Below are 23,889 nucleotides of genomic sequence, written 5' to 3'. Positions count from 1 at the left end.
TAATTAAACATAATAGCATTTTAAATGCAAGTTGTTCCATTGTGAAACAAAAAACTAAATGTTAATCATTATTCGTCAGGCAATCTTTAGGGGCGGCCGAATAACTCCCAATGCATCCTGGTACTATCCCCGCTCTTCTTTCGGGCTGCTCCGCTAACGCAAAGCTGGTAAGGATAAACTGGTGAGAGCAATTAAAGGGGAAACGTTACACGAATATAACTCTGCTTCAGTCATATAACTGCAACCGGTCCTGCTTTAAATATGTATAGGAAAGCATATGATAGTATCCTTTAAGTAAACTGCAGCAGTAAGGTCACTTGATTGATAGTAAGCCTGTGATTGCATATCTCGCATGGCGTGGGACACTAAAGGGTTAATTTTTTCCACCGCCGACATTTTTGTGCTCTGCTATTCCTATTAACAGTATTTCTGTGCATAACATGATATAAACACTGTACAGTCGGTTAAAAACCCACTTGTTATCATTAACCTATGCATTGACTGGGGCTGTATAACTCAAATTTGGACCGTGAAACTGCGTTTTTCGCTCGTATTGATTGCTCAGTTCAGTCATTGATGTGTTTGCACTTGTAGTCTGAGCTAGCTACTATGATTAGCTTGTTAGCTATCAGTCCCTTTGACTGCAAGCATGTATCTAGTCAGTTATCCGCAATAACATCACTGAAATTGCAACATAGTCTATCTGTTTGGTTTAATGCACCCCTTCAGTTGATTATCACGATGTGCAGTTAAATCTAGCAAATATTTTGAGCACGCGCTGCAAGCTCACTTAAGCATTCATTCTTGTGTTCATGCACAACGCCCCCCTAGCATCAACTAGGACCCATTAGATCAGTTGGTGTATTTCATTCAGACAAAACGTGTTGTTGCTAGTCCTGTTGAAATCGATTTAATGTAGCTACAACTAGCTAGTATTGTTACCATTATGTACTTATATCGCTAGCTATGTGTCAGTGTATTGCACACAGTTGCCCCTCATCTGAGGATAAACAAACATTGAAACAACATTTCTGTTAACTCACTTTGCTTGTTATGTTTCCTACATTTCTAACAATATTCTGGTCTTCCCACCTTTTGTCTAGATTATTGACTGTTGTTTTCCCTGGAAAAGTGGTCTGGTCAGTGGTAAAGGCCTAACATTGTGCCAGCCATGTCGGTGAGGGAGTCATTTAACCCAGAGAGCTATGAGCTGGACAAGAATTTCAGGCTCACACGCTTTGCTGAGCTCAAGGGTACAGGCTGCAAGGTGGGTCAGGGCTACACTAGGCAACATACAGACATATTCATCTATCACTTTAGTAGTGAATGATGAAAACCTGTAGAACGTACAGATGTTCCAAGATCAGACATGAAAAATTTAATTGTATATCATTCTGAGCTTATAGGTACCCCAGGAAGTACTGCAGAAACTTCTTGAAGCCTTACAGGAAAACCACTACCAGGAAGATGAACAGTTCCTCGGAGCAGTTATGCCTAGGCTGGGTATGAGGAAACCACTTACATTAACATTAATAAACCTATCTTACATCTGTCATATCCCCAGTGTGTTGCTCAGGGTTGTTTTGAAATTGGTCTTAATAAATAGTTCTCTGTTTTGTCTGCAGGCATTGGTATGGACACCTGTGTGATCCCGCTCAGACATGGGGGCCTTTCGCTGGTTCAGACGACAGACTATATCTACCCCATAGTGGATGACCCGTACATGATGGTGTGTACTCCCTCTCACATCCTTGTGCATGCCTGTGTTTACACCTGTTGGTCCTTAGTTATATCATTAAGAATAAACTACTTTGACAGATGAATTCACATCTTATAAATGGGTTATTTCTGTAAATCCATTATACTATGTCTCACAGACTGAAATCTTCTGACTCCCTCATGTCACCCTATACAGTTGTGTTGACTTATGTGTGAATCTGTATGTTTATTGCAAAACAAATTCTCTTCTAGGGCCGAATTGCATGTGCCAATGTTTTAAGTGACTTATATGCCATGGGAGTGACGGAATGTGACAACATGCTTATGCTGCTGGGGGTCAGCAACAAAATGTCAGAAAAGGTAAGGACACATGGTAGAACTTATATCAGCAGTTTATCATATATTGTGGGGGTCAGATGGCGTTTAGGGAATCGGGCTATTAATCAGAAGGTTGCTGGTTCGATTCCGGCCGTGTCAAATGACGTTGTGTCCTTGGGCAAGGCACTTCACCCTACTTGCTTCGGGATGAATGTACCTACTGTACTTTCTGTAAGTCGCTCTGGATAAGCGCCTCTGCTAAATGTAATTGTAGTTGACAATACTATAGCAGGAGCTGTAAATGTCCAACTATCTCAAGCTCTCCTTTTTTCCATATCCCCCCCTCCTGCCTTCTCGTACTATAACAGGAGAGAGACAAAGTGATGCCATTAATCATCCAGGGGTTCAAAGACGCGTCAGAGGAGGCAGGCACATCAGTAACAGGGGGACAGACGGTACTCAACCCGTGGGTCGTCATGGGGGGAGTGGCCACGACCGTGTGCCAGCCCAATGAGTTCATCATGTGAGAATGCCTTCTCTGCCTTGTTTTTTTTCTCGATAATGATGATGATACGGTGGTGATGGTGAGGATGATAACCCGTGCTGCTGTTTGTCCAGGCCAGACAATGCCGTGCCGGGGGACGTGTTGGTGTTGACCAAGCCTCTGGGGACTCAGGTGGCTGTGGCAGTGCACCAGTGGCTGGACATTGTAAGGCTGATGGGATGCGAATGGCTTCTATGGCCAAAGCCAAACATGCACTGCATGAACCCACCGACGTCGCTCAACTCTTGTCCTTGTTTTTCAGCCTGAAAAGTGGAACAAAATCAAATTAGTGGTAACTCAGGAGGATGTAGAGTTGGCCTACCAGGAGGCCATGATGAACATGGCTAGGCTCAACAGAACAGGTACACACACACACACACACACACACTGTCCCAGAATACTCTGCCATCACCGATTTTGCTCAAAAACAATGTCTGATCAGACATTCACTATCAGAAATGAAAAAAAACAGTAACTATAATCCCTTTCCTCTCTTCTGTCTATGTCTGTCTCCTCCGTCTATCGCTAGCGGCTGGACTGATGCACACGTTCAACGCCCATGCAGCCACGGACATCACCGGATTCGGAATCCTGGGACATGCCCAGACGTTGGCACGCCAGCAGCGGAGCGAGGTGTCATTCGTCATCCACAATCTGCCCGTTCTCGCCAAGATGGCGGCCGTGTCGAAGGCCTGCGGTAACATGTTCGGACTCATGCATGGCACCTGCCCAGAGACATCAGGTGCGTGTGTGTCTCTCCATCTCTGTTTTTCTCACACACACACACACACACAATACTTACCCCGAAATCCAAACATGCCACCCACAGCAACGATATGCTGCGCCCACACACACACACACAGACTCACCTGACTGTCTCTCTTGTCTGTTTGCCTGAAGGGGGTCTCTTAATCTGTCTGCCACGGGAGCAGGCAGCCCGTTTCTGTGCCGAGATCAAGTCACCTAAATACGGCGAGGGCCACCAAGCATGGATTATTGGCATTGTGGAGAAAGGAAACCGCACTGCTCGCATCATTGACAAACCACGAATCATAGAGGTGGCCCCTCAGTCATCAACCCAAAATGTCAACCCAACTCCTGGTGCCACCTCGTAATCCTTCCCACCGCCTCCACTGCAACACAAAACGGAACCTCAGAGCTCAGATGAGTTGTTTTTTTTAGACACATATTCTAGAAACCATCCGCGTGTGTGTAAATATAAACACGTGTCAACAGAATCTGCTGGGTGGTTGTGTACATAATCCTGCTTCAGACAGTGGCCTTAGGGGCAGGGCACCACTCAGTGGACCCACCATACCGGCGATACACATTTAATAGAGAACAACAGTAATCCATTTGCCTTTTGTGTCTGCTGCATTCTGTTACGTTAACCGAAGACGCACTTGATCGGCATGTTCAGGTTAGACTTGAGGATGGAGAGGTGCTTTTCTGCTGATGATGAGAATATCCAATAATGGTGATTCATTTTGAATCTAAAGGAGTCTGGTGTCTATCGTCTCTTGAGCTCTTTTTAAAGGGTGGTCTCGTCAAGCACATGTGAGTGATGGCTTGTGGGATAGCATTTTTGTGTTCACTATTTGTACAGTTGAAAAGCCTAGTTCCAGCTAAGACTGATGCCTTGAAAAGAAGTGGGCTTACGTAGAAGTATGAACAGAAGTGGGCCGATTTCTTTTTACATTCACTTTTTGTATGTTCCCCAAAACAAATAAATCATGTAAGTAGAAGCTTCCACTGGCAACTGTTTTACAATAGGATCATAACATTGATTGTATGAAACAAATTGGGTTTAACTTTCAAAATGTGTATGATTTACTAAGAATGTACAGCACGTGACGTGCATGTTGTGTTAACAGTGGAAATGGATTCCTTCTGATGAGTTGAGTAGATTTTCTCAGCTTCTTTTATGGTCAAGTGAAAAAAATATAAAACATAATGTAAGTATTCCATGATAATGCCATAGAAAAATGTAAGGAGACTTGTAGGCAGCCATCCACAGTATTTCTGATTTGATTGAATATTTTTTCATATGGCTTTATAGATTCATTTTGTATGCCTAAAGGGTCTCAGTTATTGTATTCCCCTTAAAGTGTCAATTAGCACAGCTATTTGCTTAAATAGGCAAACTCTCCCCCCTAAAGGTCTCTCATCTGTCACTCAGTATACTGGAGGGAGGGCCTTATGCCATTTCAACTGGTCATTCACCAGATATATTGCCTTTTATAATTGGTCTGGGTACCACACATGGTTTTGGTGGTATCTCTACTTCCATAGCAGAAATAAACCTGGATTATCTCTTAACTGAATCTTGTTTGGTGTGTCATTTGTCGTCTTGTGTTACATCAGGGTCCAGCCTTTTGCTCTATGAAGGGTTAGGGTCATGAAGAGTAAGCTGGTTAGGTTGAGGGCATAAGGTACAGTTAGGTCCATAAATATTTGGACATTGACACAATTTTCATCATTTTGGCTCTGTATACCACCACAATGGATTTGAAATGAAACAACCAATATGTGCTTTAAGTGCAGACTTTCAGCTTTCATTTCAGGGTATTTACATCCAAATCAAGTGAACGGTGTAGGAATTACAATACATTTTATATGTGCCCCCCCCCTTTTTAAGGGACCAAAAGTAATTGGACAATTGGCTGCTCAGCTGTTCCATGGCCAGGTGTATGTTATTCCCTCATGGGAGTTTGTTATTTCATTGACAAGGAGCAGATAAAAGGTCTAGAGTTCATTTCAAGTATGGTATTTGTGTTTGGAATCTGTTGCTGTCAACTCTCAATATGAAGTCCAAAGAGCTGTCACCATCAGTGAAGCAAGCCATCGTTAGGCTGAAAAATCAAAACAAACCTATCAGAGAGATAGCAAAAACATTAGGTGTGGCTCAATCAACTGTTTGGTACATTCTTAAAAAGAAAGAACGCACTGGTGAGCTCAGCAACACCAAAAGACCCGGAAGACCACGGAAAACAACTGTGGTGGATGACAGAAGAATTCTTTCCCTGGTGAAGAAAAACCCCTTCACAACAGTTGGCCAGATCAAGAACACTCTCCAGGAGGTAGGCGTATCTGTGTCAAAGTCAAAAATTAAGAGAAGACTTCACCAGAGTAAATACAGAGGGTTCACCACAAGATGTAAACCATTGGTGAGTCTCAAAAACAGGAAGACCAGATTAGAGTTTGCCAAAAAACATCTAAAAGAGCCTGTACAGTTCTGGAACAACATCCTATGGACAGATGAGACCAAGATCAACTTGTACCAGAATGATGGGAAGAGAAGAGTATGGAGAAGGGAAGGAACTGCTCATGATCCAAAGCATACCACCTCATCAGTGAAGCATGGTGGAGGTAGTGTTATGGCGTGGGCATGTATGGCTGCCAATGGAACTGGTTCCCTTGTATTTATCGATGATGTGACTGCTGACAAAAGCAGTAGGATGAATTCTGAAGTGTTTCTGGCAATATTATCTGCTCAGATTCAGCCAAATGCTTCAGAACTCATAGGACGGCGCTTCACAGTGCAGATGGACAATGACCCGAAGCATACTGCGAAAGCAACCAAAGAGTTTTTTAAGGCAAAGAAGTGGAATGTTCTGCAATGGCCAAGTCAATCACCTGACCTAAATCCAATTGAGCATGCATTTCACTTGCTAAAGACAAAACTGAAGGGAAAATGCCCCAAGAACAAGCAGGAACTGAAGACAGTTGCAGTAGAGGCCTGGCAGAGCATCACCAGGGACAAAACCCAGCGTCTGGTGATGTCTATGGGTTCCAGACTTCAGGCTGTCATTGACTGCAAAGGATTTGCAACCAAGTATTAAAAGTGACAATTAGATTTATGATTATGTTAGTTTGTCCAATTATTTTTGGTCCCTTAAAAAGGGGGGGGGCACATATAAAATGTGTTGTAATTCCTACACCGTTCACCTGATTTGGATGTAAATACCCTGAAATTAAAGCTGAAAGTCTGCACTTAAAGCACATCTTGATTGTTTCATTTCAAATCCATTGTGGTGGTATACAGAGCCAAAATGATGAAAATTGTGTCAATGTCCAAATATTTATGGACCTAACTGTAGATATTTTTTCAACTAACAATTTCAGAATGGCATACTTAGAGTACACACTTTATAGAACACACTTTATTGTGAACAAAGTACATAAATACACAGGCAAAACAACAGTTTTAAGCACCACAATGCTGAACATTGTTTTTAAAAAAGTTTTACGTTTGGACATGTTACAGAAAAACGATCTTTAACCAGCATCTGTATGACTTACTGTAACTGTTGATGATTCATCCTTATACTCCATTCCACACTGAAATATCAGACAGCTTTCAAAATGTAATTTTACTTAACAGTTGCTACACACAATGGTTAACTACATTTACTATCACACTTGAAATAAATAGTTTCAGTGATAACTACCTTTTAAAATGCCATCTATTTCATCCCTTCTGTTTTAATTGATACATAGAGACTGCAATTACCACTGCAACACCAGAGTTCTCTTGCATATCTGAAAAGCAAGCTTAGTTCAAATGAAATCGAGTTCCTCTCATTTGGGAATAATTCTCAAGTAATGCGGCATAAAACATGGCGGAGAGGCCATCAGCAGAGTGCCCACTGGCCTTTATCGTGACCGTAAGTCCTCTACAGCCTTCACATCTTCTTCTCCTTTGCCTTCTTGTCATTTTGGTCAAAAAGTGCACGGATATCTAGCATGGCCTGTCGAATGTTCTGTCCAAAGCGATACGAGTCCTACATGTCAACAGGCAGAAGTGGAGGGAGAACGCAATAGAAAAAAATAAACAAGTTGAGAGAGAATAAATAGTCCAACTTAAAGAAACTGGAAACAGAAAAGTAGGTGTAGAGTATGTGGGGGATTCCTACCGTCTCAGTGCTTGACAACTTGCTGGAGATGTGGAATGTGACAAGGTTTTCTCCCACTATGATATAAGACACACCATATCCATCATCGGCGACCTGTGGCAGAGGAAAAGACAGTATAATAGTATCTCTGACATGGGGGAATTGAGGGGTGTGGTCAGTGCATTCTGCCATCAAGTGTGATTCACTTACAGGGCCGAAACCCCCTCCAGCACCCACATATCTTGGGAACTTGTTGATGTCAACCAGATTGAGCTGCTGTTGAGGGGTCTGACTGGTGGATAACCTCCATGGCTCTGACAGAACCTAGAGAGAGTTTTGCTCTTGTATTACAATCTCACTTATTAAACATTGGACTTGGACACATGCGTCCAACCAAACACAAACACCAAGAAGGACAAACAGACCTGTTTGAGGAACGGTGAGTCAATGCTTAGATACTTGGACATGATGTACAGACAGAAGAGGTGCCGGTCGATACCAGATCCTGTCATGGCCAGACGGTACATGTTTTGGTGCTTTTCTGCTGCCTTCTGGAACAGTTCTAGTCTCTTGGTACTCTGGTTATAAGAAAACAATTTGCCTTATTCAAGCCACATAAGTCAAGCTAAAGTAGCAAACAGACTATGCAGGGAGAGGGGACAGTAGGATGGAGCCAATCAATGATGCCGAATCACAGTGATCAGACTACAAGAACTGACATGTTCTGGTCACCCACTCATCCATGGCAGTGTGACCTCATGCTTACTGGCTAGAGTTGCCATACCACTCCAATGGGTCTAATAAACTATTATGCAAGTACAATTACTTTTACAATGACAGCTCACCGTGGCACTCTTGTCATCCATGGCTCTGACAAAGGTTGTGGACTCCGAGGTACAGGAACGCACTGTCTCAGTACGACCCTCTCGGAACATCCGAGTCATCGAGGCCTCGTATGTCAGACAGAACCGCCCCTTATCCTGCAGCCCAGGCAAACACACAATAAACGTGTCCTAAGTGTTGTTCTAGCAGTGTTACAATGTGGCAAATATACATATATGACAGAATAGGGGTGGGGGAAAAAATCGATACACATTCGAATCGCGATTCAGTCTTATAGCAATTCACAAATTTTCTTTTTTAATTTTTTTATAATATATTATTTTTTTAATCTTGGAAAAAAAGTGAATATATTTTGAATCGAATCGTGACCCCAAGAATCGATTTTGAATCGAATCGTGAGGTACCAAAAGATTCCCACCCTTATGACAGAAACCACTGTCGGACCTCTTGCCTATGCCTGAAACTACATATTAAGAAATGTAACTTGTCATTACCCTGAACTGTGCCAGCTGCAGAGCTAGCTGGATGAAGGCATCAGGACTGGTCCTGCATTTCTTAATCAGGCCTTTGCCAAACTCATCAAACAGACAGCCATGGAAGTCCACATCGTCAGCAATCTCCTTGGCCACCATGTATGAGCCTTCAATTATCTCCTGGCACTGAGGAAGGAAACTCCACAAGTGTCACAAGAATACCAATGGCAGACCTGAAATGTTAGCATTATAAGAGATCATTGACATGCAATGGTCTCCTCACTTTGTCTTCTGAAAGCTGAAACTTTGCATTTGCATTTGGAACCAGCCATAGGTCTTACTATACCTCTTGTGGAATTTCCCACTGTAATTTGGTTGGGGGTGACAGACCCTTGTTGACATCGCCCTTGCAGTGTCCCTCCTCTGTGTAGCCCAGATGGAAGCAGTCCGTTGCTAAGACATACTGTATACGCAGAGATACAGTTAAAGGGCTCGACATACTCACTTTAACAGTCACAAGACAATGCTTAAATATAGGTACAACATACAGTACATTAAACTAACCTCCCACATGTGTCCTACAATCGGTGCATCAGCCCAAGAATGTTCTGCGTTCACACCTAGTTTGCCGTTCTTATAGGCGACCAAGGTAAAAGATTTGTCAAACCACCTAGGAGAAAGCATTCAGATTGTACTTGGATTGGAAGCTCCCAAGTCAGGCACAAGAGCTTTCCTCAGTGTTTCCCTATTCTTCTACCTGTCGTAGCACTTCCCATGCAGCAGGGATTTGGCATACAAGTCCAAAGACTTCAACTTTTCTGGGTCGTAACCATGCGCTTCGTCGTCAAGCGTCAGAAAGAAGGCAGACGTCTCAATGGCGTCCAGCGAGGCTTTGTTCACACCCTGCCCGAAGTACTTTAGACGTGCACGTGCCCAAGGAACTCTGGGAATAGAGAGCATAGGGGGGGGGGGGGGATGCTTATGTGTGTGAATTTGTCCATGCGTGTGTGTGTATCCGTGCGTGTGCCTACCTGTTTCCTGCTGTGAGGGCTCCCAGTTTGAGCTCCCCTGGCTGTGGTTCAGCGGGATCATTGAGGATCTTCTGAAACTGGGTCTCCAGCTCACTGGGCCAGAGGTGCCGGCCCCCGTGGTACAGCCACACCTTAAAGAAGCGGCCCTTGTGGTACACCACCAGATGCTTCCGGTCGCTCAGATGCTGGACAAAGTCTGAACGAAGGAGGGAAAGGATGGAGGGTGGTTCAAGGGAGGCCCAGTACGAGAGGCTATGGACACTGTGGCATCCCAGAGAGACAGAGCCTTTCTGTCCTCTCCACCTCAGCACCCCAACAGGGTTCAAAGAGGGAGACACCACAAGCCAGAGGTAAGAGCAGGACTCCGGCACGAATGTTATTGTCCTAACACTTCATGTGTTATTTCTTTAGTTCATTAAACAAATGGCAGTGCTACGTATGCGTCTCAAACCCATGTCTCTCCGTGGTTGCCACAACACACACACTGTTCTCTCACAAATGTCTCACCTGTTTCAATGCCTGGGATGCGCGTGGTGTTAAACATTCTCTCCGATTGATAGGAACACATGGGCACAATACCGAGAGCCCTTAACTGGAGCAGAGAGAACTCGCATTATAATTTGTATATCTCAAAGGTGAGTCTATCAATGTTTTCAAACAGAAAACAGAGAAAGGGGGAGCAGGAAGAGAAGAGGATTTAGAGAAAGGGACACCGGAGTGATTTCTCATTACTGGTGCATGTTCTCCTCGCTCTAGTTTGCGTCGGTATTGCAGCATAGCGTGAACCACGTTGCCTGCCCGTGCTGCTTGCCTGTGTGTGGGTGTGATGTACAGGAGGTCCTAAACACAACACAACACACACACAGAAACAACACCGACAGTTAGGATCCGTTGGGTTGATTGACAGTTTAAAGTGCAAGACCTGCAGGAAGAGAAATGACTTGTTACCATGGCATAGAAGTTACTGTTGACCATGATGGGACTTCTGCCTCTAAGATAGATGTACTCCTCCCACCAGTCACTCACCTAGCACAGATACATCAGATACATCACCACCCTCCTCTGGCATCAAAACATAATCTGACGTAATACATAAATAATATAATCCCATTCTTGGGAATACCTACATAATTAGTGGCCCACCAGGATTTGAGTACAAGGTATTTCTGTAGTTTGGGTGCTTGGTCCTTTTTAAAGTCATTTGCCAGGATCTCCATCTGGTTGTACTGCTCATCATCCAGCAGGGGGCGAACTGACTCCAAATACTGGAGGGACACAGAGGTGAATGACACACATGAATGATGTTGAATGATGATGACACACTAAGAACCACCACCTCCCCAGACCACGCTGCCCGTCCACTCTCACCCTGCTGATGGTATCATCTACACTGGGCACTGGAAGTCTAGGTAAGGAGGCCTGGAAGCTGTAGAGAAGAGGCCTGCGCCCTGAGAACATCTTTACTAAGCTCTGAGGAAAGAGAAATGACTTTTATGTGTTCACAATGACCTGTTATGGATACATAACATGCATGACATGCATAAGGTAGTGTGATTTCCTTTCTCCACAGTGCAAAACACCCAAACGGACTCACAAGCCACAATTTGGTGGTCAAGCTCATCTTTCCATGGGACTCGAAGATCCATCCATGGTAGGACAGCAGGATTTTGAGAGAGTACCTCAGTAGGTAGATAAGTGACAGCCACAGACCCGTGGCAAACAGGATGGCACTCAACACTGTCTGGGTCTGCACCGTCATGTAGTCACTGCAGGGCCAGGGAACACACAAACCAGCCTTCTGGTTTTCCATTCAACAATATCATTATTTATGTGTCAGCAGTAAACAGAATCTATACAAATAAATCTGACCTGACAGGCAAGGTCCTCTTGATGCTGTCTATCATGCCCAGGGAGGGGTCTATCCGGGTATACAGGGTGCTCATTATGGCAATCACAACAATCAGCCAGCTGGATGGACTGGCAGGGTACACACCTGTTAAAACTCCATTCTGGGAATAATGAAGACAAGTTAGTGGTTTCCTATGGACCAATGTTTCCCTCTTCTAGAATTTTTTTTATCAATGTCACTCATAGCCCACCCTAGACATGGATATGCATTGGGTTCACATTTTACATTCTGGCCTTACACAAAGACCTTACATTGGTAATCTAACAATGTTGGAACTACAGTAAATCTATCCTTTGAGGCCTGACCATATCAAACACTTGGCATCAGTGAACGAGCCAAGCCTACCTTGAACCTAATAGCGCGCTTTCTCCATGATGTCACCCCCGACAGGTAAATATGTTTGAGGACTTCACGGCTTAAGTGGAGGTCGATACCATCAGGTGTCACAGTGAACTGGAAGCCCACCGCCTGATGCGCCTCCGCCATCCTGTAAAGTTTGACGGTAACTACAAAAACAAAAAGTGAGACAATAAAGTCAAGATCAAATGATCGTTTATCTCGTTCGGTAGGCTAAATTCGGTAAAGCAACACACACATGTGGAAGAACAGGTGAGACAGGTAGGGTATTGACCGTTATACCTATTGGCTATATGAAACGTAGTGAAGCTAACATGCATCAACTATATTCCAGCATCGCATTTAAAGTCGTGCAACGTAGTTGATAATTGCTCTTGGTTTCCATGGCTAATGTTTGGAGGTCACAAGTCCGGGCCTTTGGCTTTAGTGACAACTCAAGCTTGAATTTCTTTTTCCATGTCATAAGACAGGAGAACAGCCAAGTGGGGCAAAGTTGAAATGCCAAATATAGCTATAGCGATGATGCATGTGCTGCTACGTAGGATTTAAAAATATAAACACTGCAAACGTGGAAGATCACGTGAGGTTGGCCGTTACATTTACTATACGATGTTTTAAGATACATATTCTCTCTGAAAATGAAATATATGTTCTTTAATTGATCAATTCATTCAAATGATTTATCCAATTCAGTCTATAAAGCCATAACCTATTTTCATCGTGACTTAAAAAGGCCCTAAAAACATTACAATCCGTTGACTGTTTGGAATCGAAGAGGTTGTAGCCTATTTGTAATCCGTTGTCATGGATTGTGAGGTTGCCGGAATAAGAACAAACGTTATTTTTACTCCAACAACAATGAAAAGTAACGAATAGCATTCTATCCTAACCCAAAAAATCACAATATTGGCATACCTTTTTACAACCAGATTTTTCAGGTAAGGGAGTTTTCCGTGTTAAACTGTAATTCCTCTGGACTTGGCTTCAGTTTGTCCTCTAGTGTGACTTCAATACCCTTGGAGCAGCTTTCCTAGGGTTTGAGAGTTGTGTATCTGGTGTTTTTTCCCACCCACCCACCCTCTCTCTCTCTCTCTCTCTGTCTCTCTCTCTCTCTCTCTCTCTCTCTCTCTCTCTCTCTCTCTGTAACTGGACACCCTGTGTGCTGTACTTTTAGAACCAATGATCTTCACTCTGGTTCATAGTTGGTTAGCACTACTGTAGTTTATTGTCATATGAACTGGCATACATGTACAGTAGCCTATACACAGAACAAGGAAAGTAGTCCAAATACTTGCTTGCAGGGTCTCAACAACAATATAGGCCTACAGTACTATATTACAGTAGTATTGCTTTACTGGCTGCAGGACAGATATACTGTATGTTTGTGTAAGGTTTCTCTGTTCAATGGAATTGTTTGTTTATGTAGCAACATTTTGCCAAATAACTTTATGTTCCATTTCCTGTCACACTGTTATAAGGTCGACCGTACACTTATGAGGAGTAATGACAAGACCAGGCTGCAGAATAGGGTCTATTAAAAATGAAGGTGAAAGAGTGCCTCGTAGTTGGTTGAGATGGGAAGAGGAGGGAGGACACTAAGGGAGAGTGTGTTGAGATCCAGTCTGACGATAGCATTGTGTTCGATTCCAGGCATATAGACCTGGTTACCTAGCACCGCTCCCTGCCCGGCTAATGCCACCTTCTCAGCCACTTGTACCTAGAACGAGACAAAAGGCATTGATCATCCAGGCTACCTTGTGTAAGATATTATCTTTACATTAGGCTACCGAATGTAAAGATAATATAGTATATGATATTATAATAATGCAATTTAATAATGAATCATTAATAGGGCCGAAATTGATAGAAAAAATAGATTCCTGCAGTCACCTTCCCCCACTGCTGAAACTCCACAGAGAATGATGCCACTAGGTTTTCTGAGTTGTTCCCTCCAATTACAAACAGCTTGTCTGTGGCCCCCAGAAAGTAAACACTAGGTATGTTTGCATCAGTCCTGGTAAGAGTAGGAAGCAGCTCACACCAAGTGTCTATGAAAGATAGATAAATAGATTGATCAATAGATAGCCTAGATATGTGGGTAATAATACAGTCAACTCTGGAATTATTGGACCGGATTTATAACCATTTGCTAACTTAAGAAGCTCAACACACCCTCATTGGGTTTGTGTGTTCTCTTGTCCTCCTAATGTTCCTAAACACTCTGGTCAACTGAAGTCAAATTAAAGTCAACTATAAATAGGAAAAATGCTTCAGTTTCAGTTTCCTCAAAATAAATGTACTTCAGTTGAAGGTTGGATTGTTCTCATTTTTTTTCATTGTGACATTAAGCTAAATTTCAGAAAAGGGACATTTTTATAACACTTTTTGCTCACCCTTGCCAGGGGCGCTATTAATTCCGGAGTTGACTGTACGTTACTCGAAATAAGGTACCTTTTCTGGTGTTGTACTGTAGGACCAGTTTCTCTCCAGTCCTCTGTATGTTTCCCAGGACATAGAGGAAGTGTCCCAGACTGCTGGTCAAAGGGACATCATGGGACATGGACATACTGAACAAGAAGTCAGTCATGGGCAACGAGGAAACAAATCTAAAAAGAGGGGGGATGACTGATTATTTACATTTACATTTAGCAGATGCTCTTATCCAGATAAATTTACAGTAAGTACAGGGACATTCCCCCGAGGCAAGTAGGGTGAAGTGCCTTGCCCAAGGACACAATGTAATTTGCATGACCAGGAATCGAACCGGCAACCTTCTGATTGGTAGCCCGATTCCCCAACCACTCAGCCATTATAAATGTATCATCCCAAATGATTGCCAATCCCAAACACAAGTGATAATAGGGATATCACAATTAATTCAAATGGGAATTGTGTTTTCAACATGTCTCAGGAGGCTTAGTCCTCTGTGGTTGTCTGCAACACATGGTTTGTTGACCAACCTCCATGTATCCTCCCAGGGGTTGTAGCACTCCACCGCAGTGTAGAGGGTGGTGCTGGAGTCTGGGGTCACCAGAGAGTCCAAGTACCAGCCTCCAACAGCATAGATACAGCCATCACATGCCACTGCACTGAAATGCCTTCTGTGCTGCAGAAACCAAGATTGTAAGTTATTTGTCTTCAATTGTGCTGTTTTTACAAACACTGCATACATGCGTTGTTTCATTATAACAAAGGCAGAAATGTTAGATTTCCAGGTGGCAGGTGACTGAAACCTACCTTGATCAGAGGGGCAGTTGAGACCCAGGTATTAGTAAAGGGATTGTATCTAAAAGAGGCCATTTTGAACTCCCACCCTCTTTTCAGTCGCTGCCTGTAACCACCTATGAAAAACAGGTAGTTATACAGGACCACTGTGGTGAAACACCACTTATCAGCCAAGAAGGGGAGCTCTGCGATTGGATGCCATTCTCCGTTGACCTCTGAACCCTCGAATCTGAAAATGTGACGGGAAGCTTCTGTCTCTGGGTCATTCCAAGAGGTCAGGTTCTCTTTTCTGAGGCTACACAGCTGGAGGTCACCCTGCGACCTCAGCCAAAGCAGCTCCGCCCTCTCCTGAGGATCCTCCCTCCTGAGAACAGAACCACAAGCATCGTGTTCTCTGTGTGCATGCGTGCTTCCAGACTACAAACAGTAACATTGTGTACTGAACACACCTGGTGAGGTGAGGCAGCTCCAACAGGTTTCTGCTCAGGTAGGTGAACACTGTTGTCCGCAATTCAGTGCAGCAGATGTCCTGGGCCAGACCCAGGTAGAACAGGCAGGTATCTGGGGTAAGCACACTGTCCAGGGCTGACAGGCACCGTGACAGGAAATCCTCAGCCAGGAGGTAGCTACCCACCTTAGGAAGCATTTAGTTTAGTTTGAGTCTGAACCTTAATAACCTTAATAAGAGAGCCCACCTGTATGTGAATCCCCAGCTCTTCTTTAGGAACATTAAAGCTGTTCCAAAAAGTGAATTCCAGAAGACTGTGAAGCACAGAGGATGGAATGTAGTCCAGATGGATGAGGCTCTCTGAGGTCTCTCTCATACTGGATTCAGACAAGGCTCTGAAGTACTCACTGCAGGCTGAAAGCCTTCCCAGATCCACCTGACACATGGAGAAAGATCATAGCATATACTATGTATGGATGATTCATGGAACACCATAGTTTTGAATGTTTGCAGTATCCACAGTGCATTGATTTACATGGAAAACATGAGTGCTGGTCTGGATTGTAACCATGGTATGACTGCCATCTCCATGGAGATATGTGCGGTATGCCATATCAGTCTTCCATTCCTCATGAACTCCCCCTGTACATGCTCTGTCCATTGTTCCACCAGATGAAGCAGTCATCCAGGGGTGTGCTGCTGAAACCGCCTTCCACAACCTTGCAAAACAATGCTTCAACCACAAGCTTAACCACTGAAAAATAAATGTCAAATACGGCCTGAGACCAGACATTATATCCGGGGGAACAGTTTATCCAATGAAGAGGGAATTTCATCTGTTTAGTCTCACACAGGTTCAGTTACAGTCGACATAACCGATTGAGCATTTTTTACTGAGACAGATTTGCTGTTCATTTCATGCTGTACTAAAAACACAGCAGGTGCACATCACGACCAAAGGTTTGTGGAAACATTTCATCTTTAAAACAAATTGTATCTCAAGGTGAAGCAACAGTACTGCCCTTCACTTTTTTTCACAAACCCCATTTGTAATGGAAAACTGGTTCCTGCCTGAGAGTCTGTTTCTTTCCTTGATCCACAAAAGCTCTCCAAACCATGTGCCTGATAAGCTAAACATACAGTCCAAAATGAAGTAGAAGTAAGGACAGCATCAGGTGTCTAAAATACTGTCAAAGCACAGTAGTGGACAGATTCTAAACTACAAATCCAGGTGTGAATCTCTCTGTCAGGAAGCCTGTACTTGTATCACCCAGACTGGATACATACAGACTTCTGAGCAGGACAGAGTTGTGCCCAGCTGGTCTATTTAAAGCCATTTGAAAATGAGAGAGGTGGGGATAAGGGGACTGAAATGTGAGCCTCCAATTGCTATAACAGGACACACCATAGAACACACTCAAGTTTCTATCATCAATAGGTCATACTGTTCGGTACAACGTGTACGTGTACAGTGTAATTTATTTTACATGGTTACCCAGACCCAAATGTTTTATTTTGGGTTTATAGCGATTGCAAATTAAGTTTGTGAGTGTCAAATATCTACCCTCAATGGGTCCAACAGAATTATCCATAACATCCTCAGGTGTCAAGTATATTTATTAGCAGTTCAATGGCAACACTCAAAGCAGTGCCAAAAGGGAAATTATTATTTACATCAGAAGTTCTTTATAAGGTTTCTCATTAAGGCAGCATCAGCTAAAATGATTAAGAAATAAAACAGGAATACATTTTGAAATGTATAATCATTCAAAGCACTGAAACCCCAGCCTTGCTTTTCAACCTGATCCCATTTGTAATAATTGTTTTATTGTATCACAGAAGCATGCTTTTAATCTTGATTTTAAACAAATATGACGGTCACAAATGTGGACTGAAATGAAAACACCTCATACACAAACCGTTTGTAGGTTATACTAAAAGGAAATGCAGAAGTAGAGTTGGAATTTTGATTAGCTTTAAAAAACAAAACGGATTGCACTTTTGAAGCAACTCATCTTGATCTGGTTTTAAATCTTGTACAGTACAACTTTACTGTATGGTCATAATTGACATTAATGCATGTCACAATTTGACATGTTGATTATCAATTACAAAGAAACTCACTGAATTCAATGAGGTAGAATGACTCATGATTCACAAAGACTGCTAAAGTAAAAGCAATTACATCATTGCCAACTAGTTACCTGTTTTAAAGACAAAGAAAAGTGATGATAACTGTTGAGTTGAGAGATTTACATTCACAGTTTGGTGCCATGCTGCAAAGCCAACATTCTACAACATGCACAGTAAACCTGACTACGGTGACAACACAAAATGCAAAGAATCTTTGAACAGAAGATTTTGACAAATCACATGTAAGTGCAAGATGACAGGTGAAAAGCACAACTGTATGTCCTTCAATTAAACAAGACCGTTTTACAGCATTCACATTGTGAGGATGAGGATAAGTGCATTGATTTAGACTGCAGTTAGAATAAAATAGTGCTGACACAGTATAGCACTTATTAATGCAAAGCAGAATGTGCTACTGAGGCAAATAAATAGCCAGCTATAAACTAAAGGGTGGATGACACCCCCACTCCTCTTGTATTGGTCTCGGATATAAACACACCTACAGCGTCGGAAATCTTTGGACCCTGCCCCACCACTATGAAAAAGGACTAAGGGATGAAAAATGAAATATAGGACGGATGATCTGATCAATGAGATCATTGTACTTTGTAGGAAATGTCAAAGTTAGGAGACAAGCTTTTTTTGCTTGAAGTAGGCATCAAACCGTGACTGGGCATAGTCCTGGAATGAGAGATCGAAATTATAATGTGATGTACCTTTACACACAGGTAATTGTTTTCCCTTAGGGGAGATGATGCTTCTTACCATATAGCCAAACTCAATCTTTGATATCCTTGCTTGGATGATGGACCACAGGCCCCAGAGAAAGTGGGAGGCCAATGCAAACCTAAAAAAACAACAACAACATTGATATATGAGAGAAGTATAAAAATTAATGATAGGATTGCAATAGTTTTATAGGAGACTTTGATACCTGTTGGCTTCTAGAAGCATGGCCTCTATGTAGCGCTCATCCTCATGCAAGGGTGTCTCAGAGCTGCCCCCTATCTCCAACAGATAGTTGTGGATGAAGTGGAGCTGCAGGTGACACAGGTGAATGGAGAACTGAATACATACAATTGTATAATGAGCAAGATGTTGCATATATAGTATAATGTATTAAAACTGGAGTTAAACCCCCGCCTGTACACTGAATTTCAAAAGGTATGTTTTTATTTTATTACATTTTATTTTGAATGTGTGCTCTCCCGATGGATCCCTTAAACACACATACCCATTTGCCTCTAGGTGGTGCCATGTGGCCAAAAGAAATGCAGTTAGCTGCTAATATTAAAGAAGCAGTTTGTTAGACCTTGGTGACCCCTAAAGGACTATGTCCTGCCTGGCCTGGCCTTAACAGCTGCGCCTTATATGTCACCTTAATATACTTCTATTTATTTGTCGCATCCAAACAACTTCAGGTGCTTCACTGCACATCCTTGGGTTTTGAGCCACACACCTACCACATTTCAACTTTATACAGTGCCCGATTTGTGAAATAATGCTAGTTATAATCCTGGCATTATGGTATGATGATGTAATGCATAAGCATAGTGAAATAGATGATAAAGGATGACTTAGATTGGGGTGAGCATCTGTGATTATAGTTAGTGGATGACCTCACCTGCTGTTCCCTACTGGGATAGTTCTCTGCTGTAGCCTTGTAGAAGGGCCACTGGTTGTATGTGTAGTCGTACATCCATTCACAGAAATGGTTACCAAAGTCAAAGCCCCTAATGAGAATGACAACAAAGAAGACATTAAAGAAAACTGTATTCCAGTTTCAGCATCATTTGACCCATTTGTTGACACGGTAAACAACAAAACCTGTACCTGTAATTGTAACTGCTGTATTCAAAGTCGATGAGCATGAGTTTCAGTGTCGAGGACTGATCTTTGCCCCTCAGAATCAGGATGTTACCTAGTCATATCAGAAACAGAATCTGGTTTATTCGCCATGTAGGTTTACAGAATTTATTGTGGCAGGAAGGTGCATACAATAAACATATTTGGATCTTAAATAAAAAAAAGTAGAAAAGTACAATAGTCTGGCTAATTCTAAGAACTAAACAATGTAAAATATATATATAAAAATAAGGAGTAGACAGAAGACTTCTACAGCTTGTATTATGCTTCTCACCTACACACTGCCTGAAGTTGGCCCTCCACCCAACGCAAAACATTAGCAAAGGTCTCAATCATTTGTGCTGGTTTGTGACAGGGCAGACTCACAAATAGCCTTAATCTTGATTACTTTGACAAACCAGTCAAAACTGTTTTAGGTCATGATCATGCCTGATCTCACCCAAACATAATGGGTTTGTGTATAGAAACTGAATGAGGATATAAGATGCTTGGTTTAGTCTGTTCTTATTCCAATTATGTACCTATTGGTTGTCAGTGTCAGTGATACACATGCCTGAACTCCTACCTAAACATAGCCTCACCAGGCTTCCTCTTACGTTTGGTAACATCATGTTCTGCTAGGAAGGGTCTGACAGCGGAGTCAGGCAGCGGATCATTGTGGGGGGACAAGATGACTCATGACTCTTACCTTCCTGAACGTCATTATGGCAGAACACCACAGGAGATGGGGTTGCTGTTAGCAGCTTTCTAATCAGGAGGAAGAGATTGAGTGGGAAGGTGAAAGACGATTGAGAGAGAGAGAGAGAGAGAGAGAGAGAGAGAGAGAGAGAGAGAGAGAGAGAGAGGGTTTAACAAAACAGTAATTGTTACATCTCATAGTAAACATCACAACAGCAATCACGGTGCATTGCTGTTGGGCGTGGGAGCCACACAGCTGTCAGCTTACGTCCGGTGGTGTTTATCAGGCATGCAGAAACACTGCAGGATTACAGAACACATTCCTTCCACGAACAGTGAAGGGGTCAGAATAGATTCTGAAGCCATTGCACAGTACATTGTTGGTTGGAGCAACTACCTAACTGTAGTTATATTAGACAAGACTAGACCAAAACCCAATTTTTCAGAGTGAATATTAGACAAATGAGATGTTAAGCAACCAGGTGGACTGCAACAGTGACACAGTCATTTATTCCCATCTCAAGATGTAGCACTACATGGTGAACGGTCAGAGTACAGGAAAGCTCTGATGCTGGTGAGTGTTCAAATAGGTCCTAAATCAACTGGGGGAGAGGTCAACCTATCTCGCTACACTGAGAACATTATAGTCCTCTTTCTGTCTCTCTCTGCCACATGATTGAAGAAGAAATGTCAGATAGTGAGTGCCTCTTGTCGCTATATCCAAGGGAATACTATTGAATGGATGCCAATTTTAATGCCAATCCTTTAATGCCAATCCTCACTCACCGGAGTTTCTCCAGCTCAGAAGGAAGATCTAATTTCATTAGCTTGTTGTATTTCTTCACGTGAGCTTCTCTGACAAATTTCAGATTCATCACTTGATTCATGTACCTGCAAAACACAAACAGAAAATGTGTGTCTGTATGTGCTGGGATTAATCTACTTTGTTCTTCTACGTGCAAACTGAGAAACCACATATTTGTTGAGCAGGTTCTGATCAGACAAAGTATTGTCGTATTCTCACTTGTCAATGGTCCCAAACAACCACTTGGGCTCCTTGTTGAATGGCATCGCCATTCTGTGGAAGCATGCCAGTTTGGAGGCAATCTTAGCTGAGATTTCTGGATCTGATAGCTGCTCTGTCTTCATACGGGTATTCTGGTTGGGTACAGAAATGTTATATCAAATGTATTATTTGTGGTTGATACTAGAACGTAATTATAAAAGTATATTTAGTTTTTTACTCAGTATTCCAGTGAGTGTGGGGGAAAGGGTTACTGTGTGTGTGTAAGTCATCATACTGGTAGGTACTGTTCGAGGCGTCCCTCTGGGAAGATGCCATACAGCTGTGGCCCCAGCGTTCGCTCTGCAAGGATGGCAAACATCACACTCTCTAGGACCAAAGAATCCACCCCCTGCCACACACATCCAAGTTAGTCGTTATGTCTAAGAAAAATAACTAGTCTGAGCATTTCTCATCTAACCCTAACCCTTCTAGCCTAATTGTCACAATGTCATGACTCTCTACCCTTTCCCTTTCATCTAAAAGTTAATAAGCAGACACTTGCAAAAGTAAACATTTTACTTGAAGGGATTGACAGTACAGACCTGAAGAATGGCTCCATAGATTCGGAGCAGTACCCTGGGCGGCTCGTCGCCCATGCGATTTACATTGTCAGGTAAACTGCACATGTACAAAAGATTACTCAGTCCACCACTGCAAACACAGGGCAAAAAATATTGGACATTGGACACAAATTATCAAAGCTGTGCACACGTGGCAAGAAAAGTTGTAAGTGGGAAGTTATATAATATAACGCCAGTTGTTGTATATGTAGCCGTAAGATCTGTGTTTGTGTTTAAGTGTGGTAGCTGTCTACTAACCTCACAATGCTGATCTGAAAATCCGCTTCTGGAATGGTCTTCCATGAGCCAGACAGAAAGTCTCGACACCAAGCAAACGCCCTGCCTTTAGTGTCCCTGTCCACTTCCTCGCTTCGTCCATCCCGATACGACTCTGCTTCAGAGTCATCATCACCATTGGCACCCCCAGGGCTCGGTGTCCTTAAACTAGTCTCGTTAGCGACGGAAATACTGTCTCCCACTCTTCTTTCCAGGGAGGGATCAGTGTCTTCTGTTGTAAGAGTAGGAATGTTTCTAAAAGCCTGTGTCTTTTCGGATTTGTCCAAAGCACCTTCGCCGTGGCATGTAATCGTATTTTGCCCCGACTGCATTGTAATCTGTTTTGCGTTAGCAACTGAACTAAAGGTTAAGGATGCAAATTCAGATGGAATGTGTTTCTCAATTGCCGTAGATTTCCATTTAAAGATGGCTATCGTGAATAGTCTGACATACTCGATCTTAATCGCATAGAACTGGATTTTGATAAACCGTTGATTGTGAGTGTCTGCGTTTTTCTTCTTCTTTGAATTTGATTCGCGTTTTATTGGATCTAACTTAAAGGTGCACACATCGCCACCTACTGTGCAGGGGTGTGTGGAAAGTCACTACAGGACAGTATATTTCTTTCCCTGCAACATGTATTCACACCAAACACTTATGGAACGTAAAAAAAAGTAATTTTACAGAGTAAGAAAGTGCAGATTTAATTTGTATATGAAACTATATGGTATTGAGCATAAATGAATGTGTGTATTAAACAGTAATGACTGTACGGTTGAACAGTCAATACACACTGGTTTGTAAATGATAGGTAAGTAAGCAACTGTGGAGGGTCATTTGTGAACAAGAGGGATAATTCCAAAACAGTGGCCTTACATTATGCATTCTACAGGTAGAACATGATTATGTGGTACAGGTCTCTCTGTAGACATGGAATTAATTTAAAACCATTTATTTATGGAATTAGATAAACAAACAAACATGGCCACAGTCACAGGATATGCTATTCTTAAATTATTTTTCAGGACTTCACACCAAGTGAACCAAACATTTCCCCATTAGCTGTGAACAACCTGGCAAAGACCTGCTTACTTTATTTGTATTTAACGGTTATTCAACCAGGAAAGTAATTAAGAAGAGATTCTTATTTTCAATGGCAGCCTTTGTAGTGGCAAAAGCTAGCTGAGGGGAAAGGGCTGCAAGACAAAACATATAAAACAAAGATTCTAGGAGAACAACAGTAAAAACAATAGCAATTGATGTGCCAATATTCAAGTCTAACGTGCAACATCAGGGAGTAACATCTAGTGCTAAAAACCGCACACACTAACACACATACACACTCCTTGACCACCAACCAAACACTATGGTTAACAGGTGTGAGATAGATTGTTAAAATATTTTGTAGAACATCTTTGTGCCCCAAATTCTTATTTTCATAAATTGCCATTTTAGTTTGGATGCTGTTGTAGTGTTGTTTAGGGACACGAAAGATGATGAAGTAAAAATGTTATACCTTATATAGTAAATACTTTTGTATATAATGCA

The 23,889-nt window shown here is 42.5% G+C and overlaps 4 protein-coding genes across 11 annotated transcripts; 1 reads left to right on the top strand and 3 right to left on the bottom strand.

Annotated features, from left to right (window-relative positions):
* Window positions 1-47: 47 nt before the first annotated feature.
* On the top strand, window positions 48-4,916 carry sephs1 (selenophosphate synthetase 1). 5 transcript variants are annotated; one of them, XM_062462309.1, is made up of 10 exons: window positions 48-167; window positions 1,104-1,267; window positions 1,407-1,503; window positions 1,626-1,729; window positions 1,972-2,079; window positions 2,406-2,560; window positions 2,656-2,746; window positions 2,844-2,943; window positions 3,111-3,323; window positions 3,482-4,916. In XM_062462309.1, the coding sequence occupies exons 2-10, from the start codon at window positions 1,172-1,174 to the stop codon at window positions 3,694-3,696; spliced, it is 1,179 nt and encodes a 392-aa protein (XP_062318293.1). In that variant the 5' UTR covers window positions 48-167; window positions 1,104-1,171; the 3' UTR covers window positions 3,697-4,916. The 5 variants fall into 5 exon arrangements, with proteins under 5 accessions (XP_062318293.1, XP_062318292.1, XP_062318295.1 ...); XM_062462308.1 differs by having other exon boundaries at window positions 77-181; XM_062462311.1 differs by lacking the exon at window positions 48-167 and adding an exon at window positions 194-327.
* A 1,810-nt stretch (window positions 4,917-6,726) lies between these two features.
* On the bottom strand, window positions 6,727-13,167 carry cpt1b (carnitine palmitoyltransferase 1B (muscle)). 3 transcript variants are annotated; one of them, XM_062462302.1, is made up of 19 exons: window positions 13,005-13,167; window positions 12,078-12,238; window positions 11,693-11,832; window positions 11,418-11,589; window positions 11,192-11,293; window positions 10,951-11,088; window positions 10,772-10,849; window positions 10,556-10,663; window positions 10,331-10,415; window positions 9,824-10,019; window positions 9,550-9,735; window positions 9,357-9,462; window positions 9,139-9,255; window positions 8,814-8,978; window positions 8,322-8,456; window positions 7,902-8,054; window positions 7,687-7,800; window positions 7,498-7,590; window positions 6,727-7,365 (listed from the first exon to the last, which is right to left on the bottom strand). In XM_062462302.1, the coding sequence occupies exons 2-19, from the start codon at window positions 12,216-12,218 to the stop codon at window positions 7,267-7,269; spliced, it is 2,328 nt and encodes a 775-aa protein (XP_062318286.1). In that variant the 5' UTR covers window positions 12,219-12,238; window positions 13,005-13,167; the 3' UTR covers window positions 6,727-7,266. The 3 variants fall into 3 exon arrangements, with proteins under 3 accessions (XP_062318286.1, XP_062318287.1, XP_062318285.1); XM_062462303.1 differs by lacking the exon at window positions 13,005-13,167 and adding an exon at window positions 12,372-12,510; XM_062462301.1 differs by lacking the exon at window positions 13,005-13,167 and adding an exon at window positions 12,326-12,479.
* A 117-nt stretch (window positions 13,168-13,284) lies between these two features.
* Window positions 13,285-17,047, bottom strand: LOC134021451 (kelch-like protein 6). 2 transcript variants are annotated; one of them, XM_062462305.1, is made up of 9 exons: window positions 16,564-17,047; window positions 16,298-16,448; window positions 16,010-16,198; window positions 15,764-15,948; window positions 15,327-15,678; window positions 15,050-15,195; window positions 14,541-14,695; window positions 13,980-14,137; window positions 13,285-13,806 (listed from the first exon to the last, which is right to left on the bottom strand). In XM_062462305.1, exons 1-9 carry the CDS (start codon window positions 16,596-16,598, stop codon window positions 13,624-13,626), a joined length of 1,554 nt encoding a protein of 517 aa, XP_062318289.1. In that variant the 5' UTR covers window positions 16,599-17,047; the 3' UTR covers window positions 13,285-13,623. The 2 variants fall into 2 exon arrangements, with proteins under 2 accessions (XP_062318289.1, XP_062318288.1); XM_062462304.1 differs by having other exon boundaries at window positions 16,298-17,047.
* A 314-nt stretch (window positions 17,048-17,361) lies between these two features.
* Window positions 17,362-23,645, bottom strand: chkb (choline kinase beta). Its single transcript, XM_062460830.1, has 12 exons — window positions 23,624-23,645; window positions 22,324-22,918; window positions 22,048-22,156; window positions 21,741-21,854; window positions 21,464-21,597; window positions 21,226-21,330; window positions 20,450-20,508; window positions 19,729-19,816; window positions 19,520-19,628; window positions 18,830-18,933; window positions 18,661-18,742; window positions 17,362-18,576 (listed from the first exon to the last, which is right to left on the bottom strand). Exons 1-12 carry the CDS (start codon window positions 23,643-23,645, stop codon window positions 18,520-18,522), a joined length of 1,578 nt encoding a protein of 525 aa, XP_062316814.1. The 3' UTR covers window positions 17,362-18,519.
* Between the last annotated feature and the right edge of the window lie 244 nt (window positions 23,646-23,889).

This window comes from Osmerus eperlanus, chromosome 5, assembly GCF_963692335.1.
Source record: "Osmerus eperlanus chromosome 5, fOsmEpe2.1, whole genome shotgun sequence".
Taxonomy (NCBI): domain Eukaryota; kingdom Metazoa; phylum Chordata; class Actinopteri; order Osmeriformes; family Osmeridae; genus Osmerus; species Osmerus eperlanus.
This window is presented reverse-complemented; position numbering and strand designations above follow the sequence as displayed.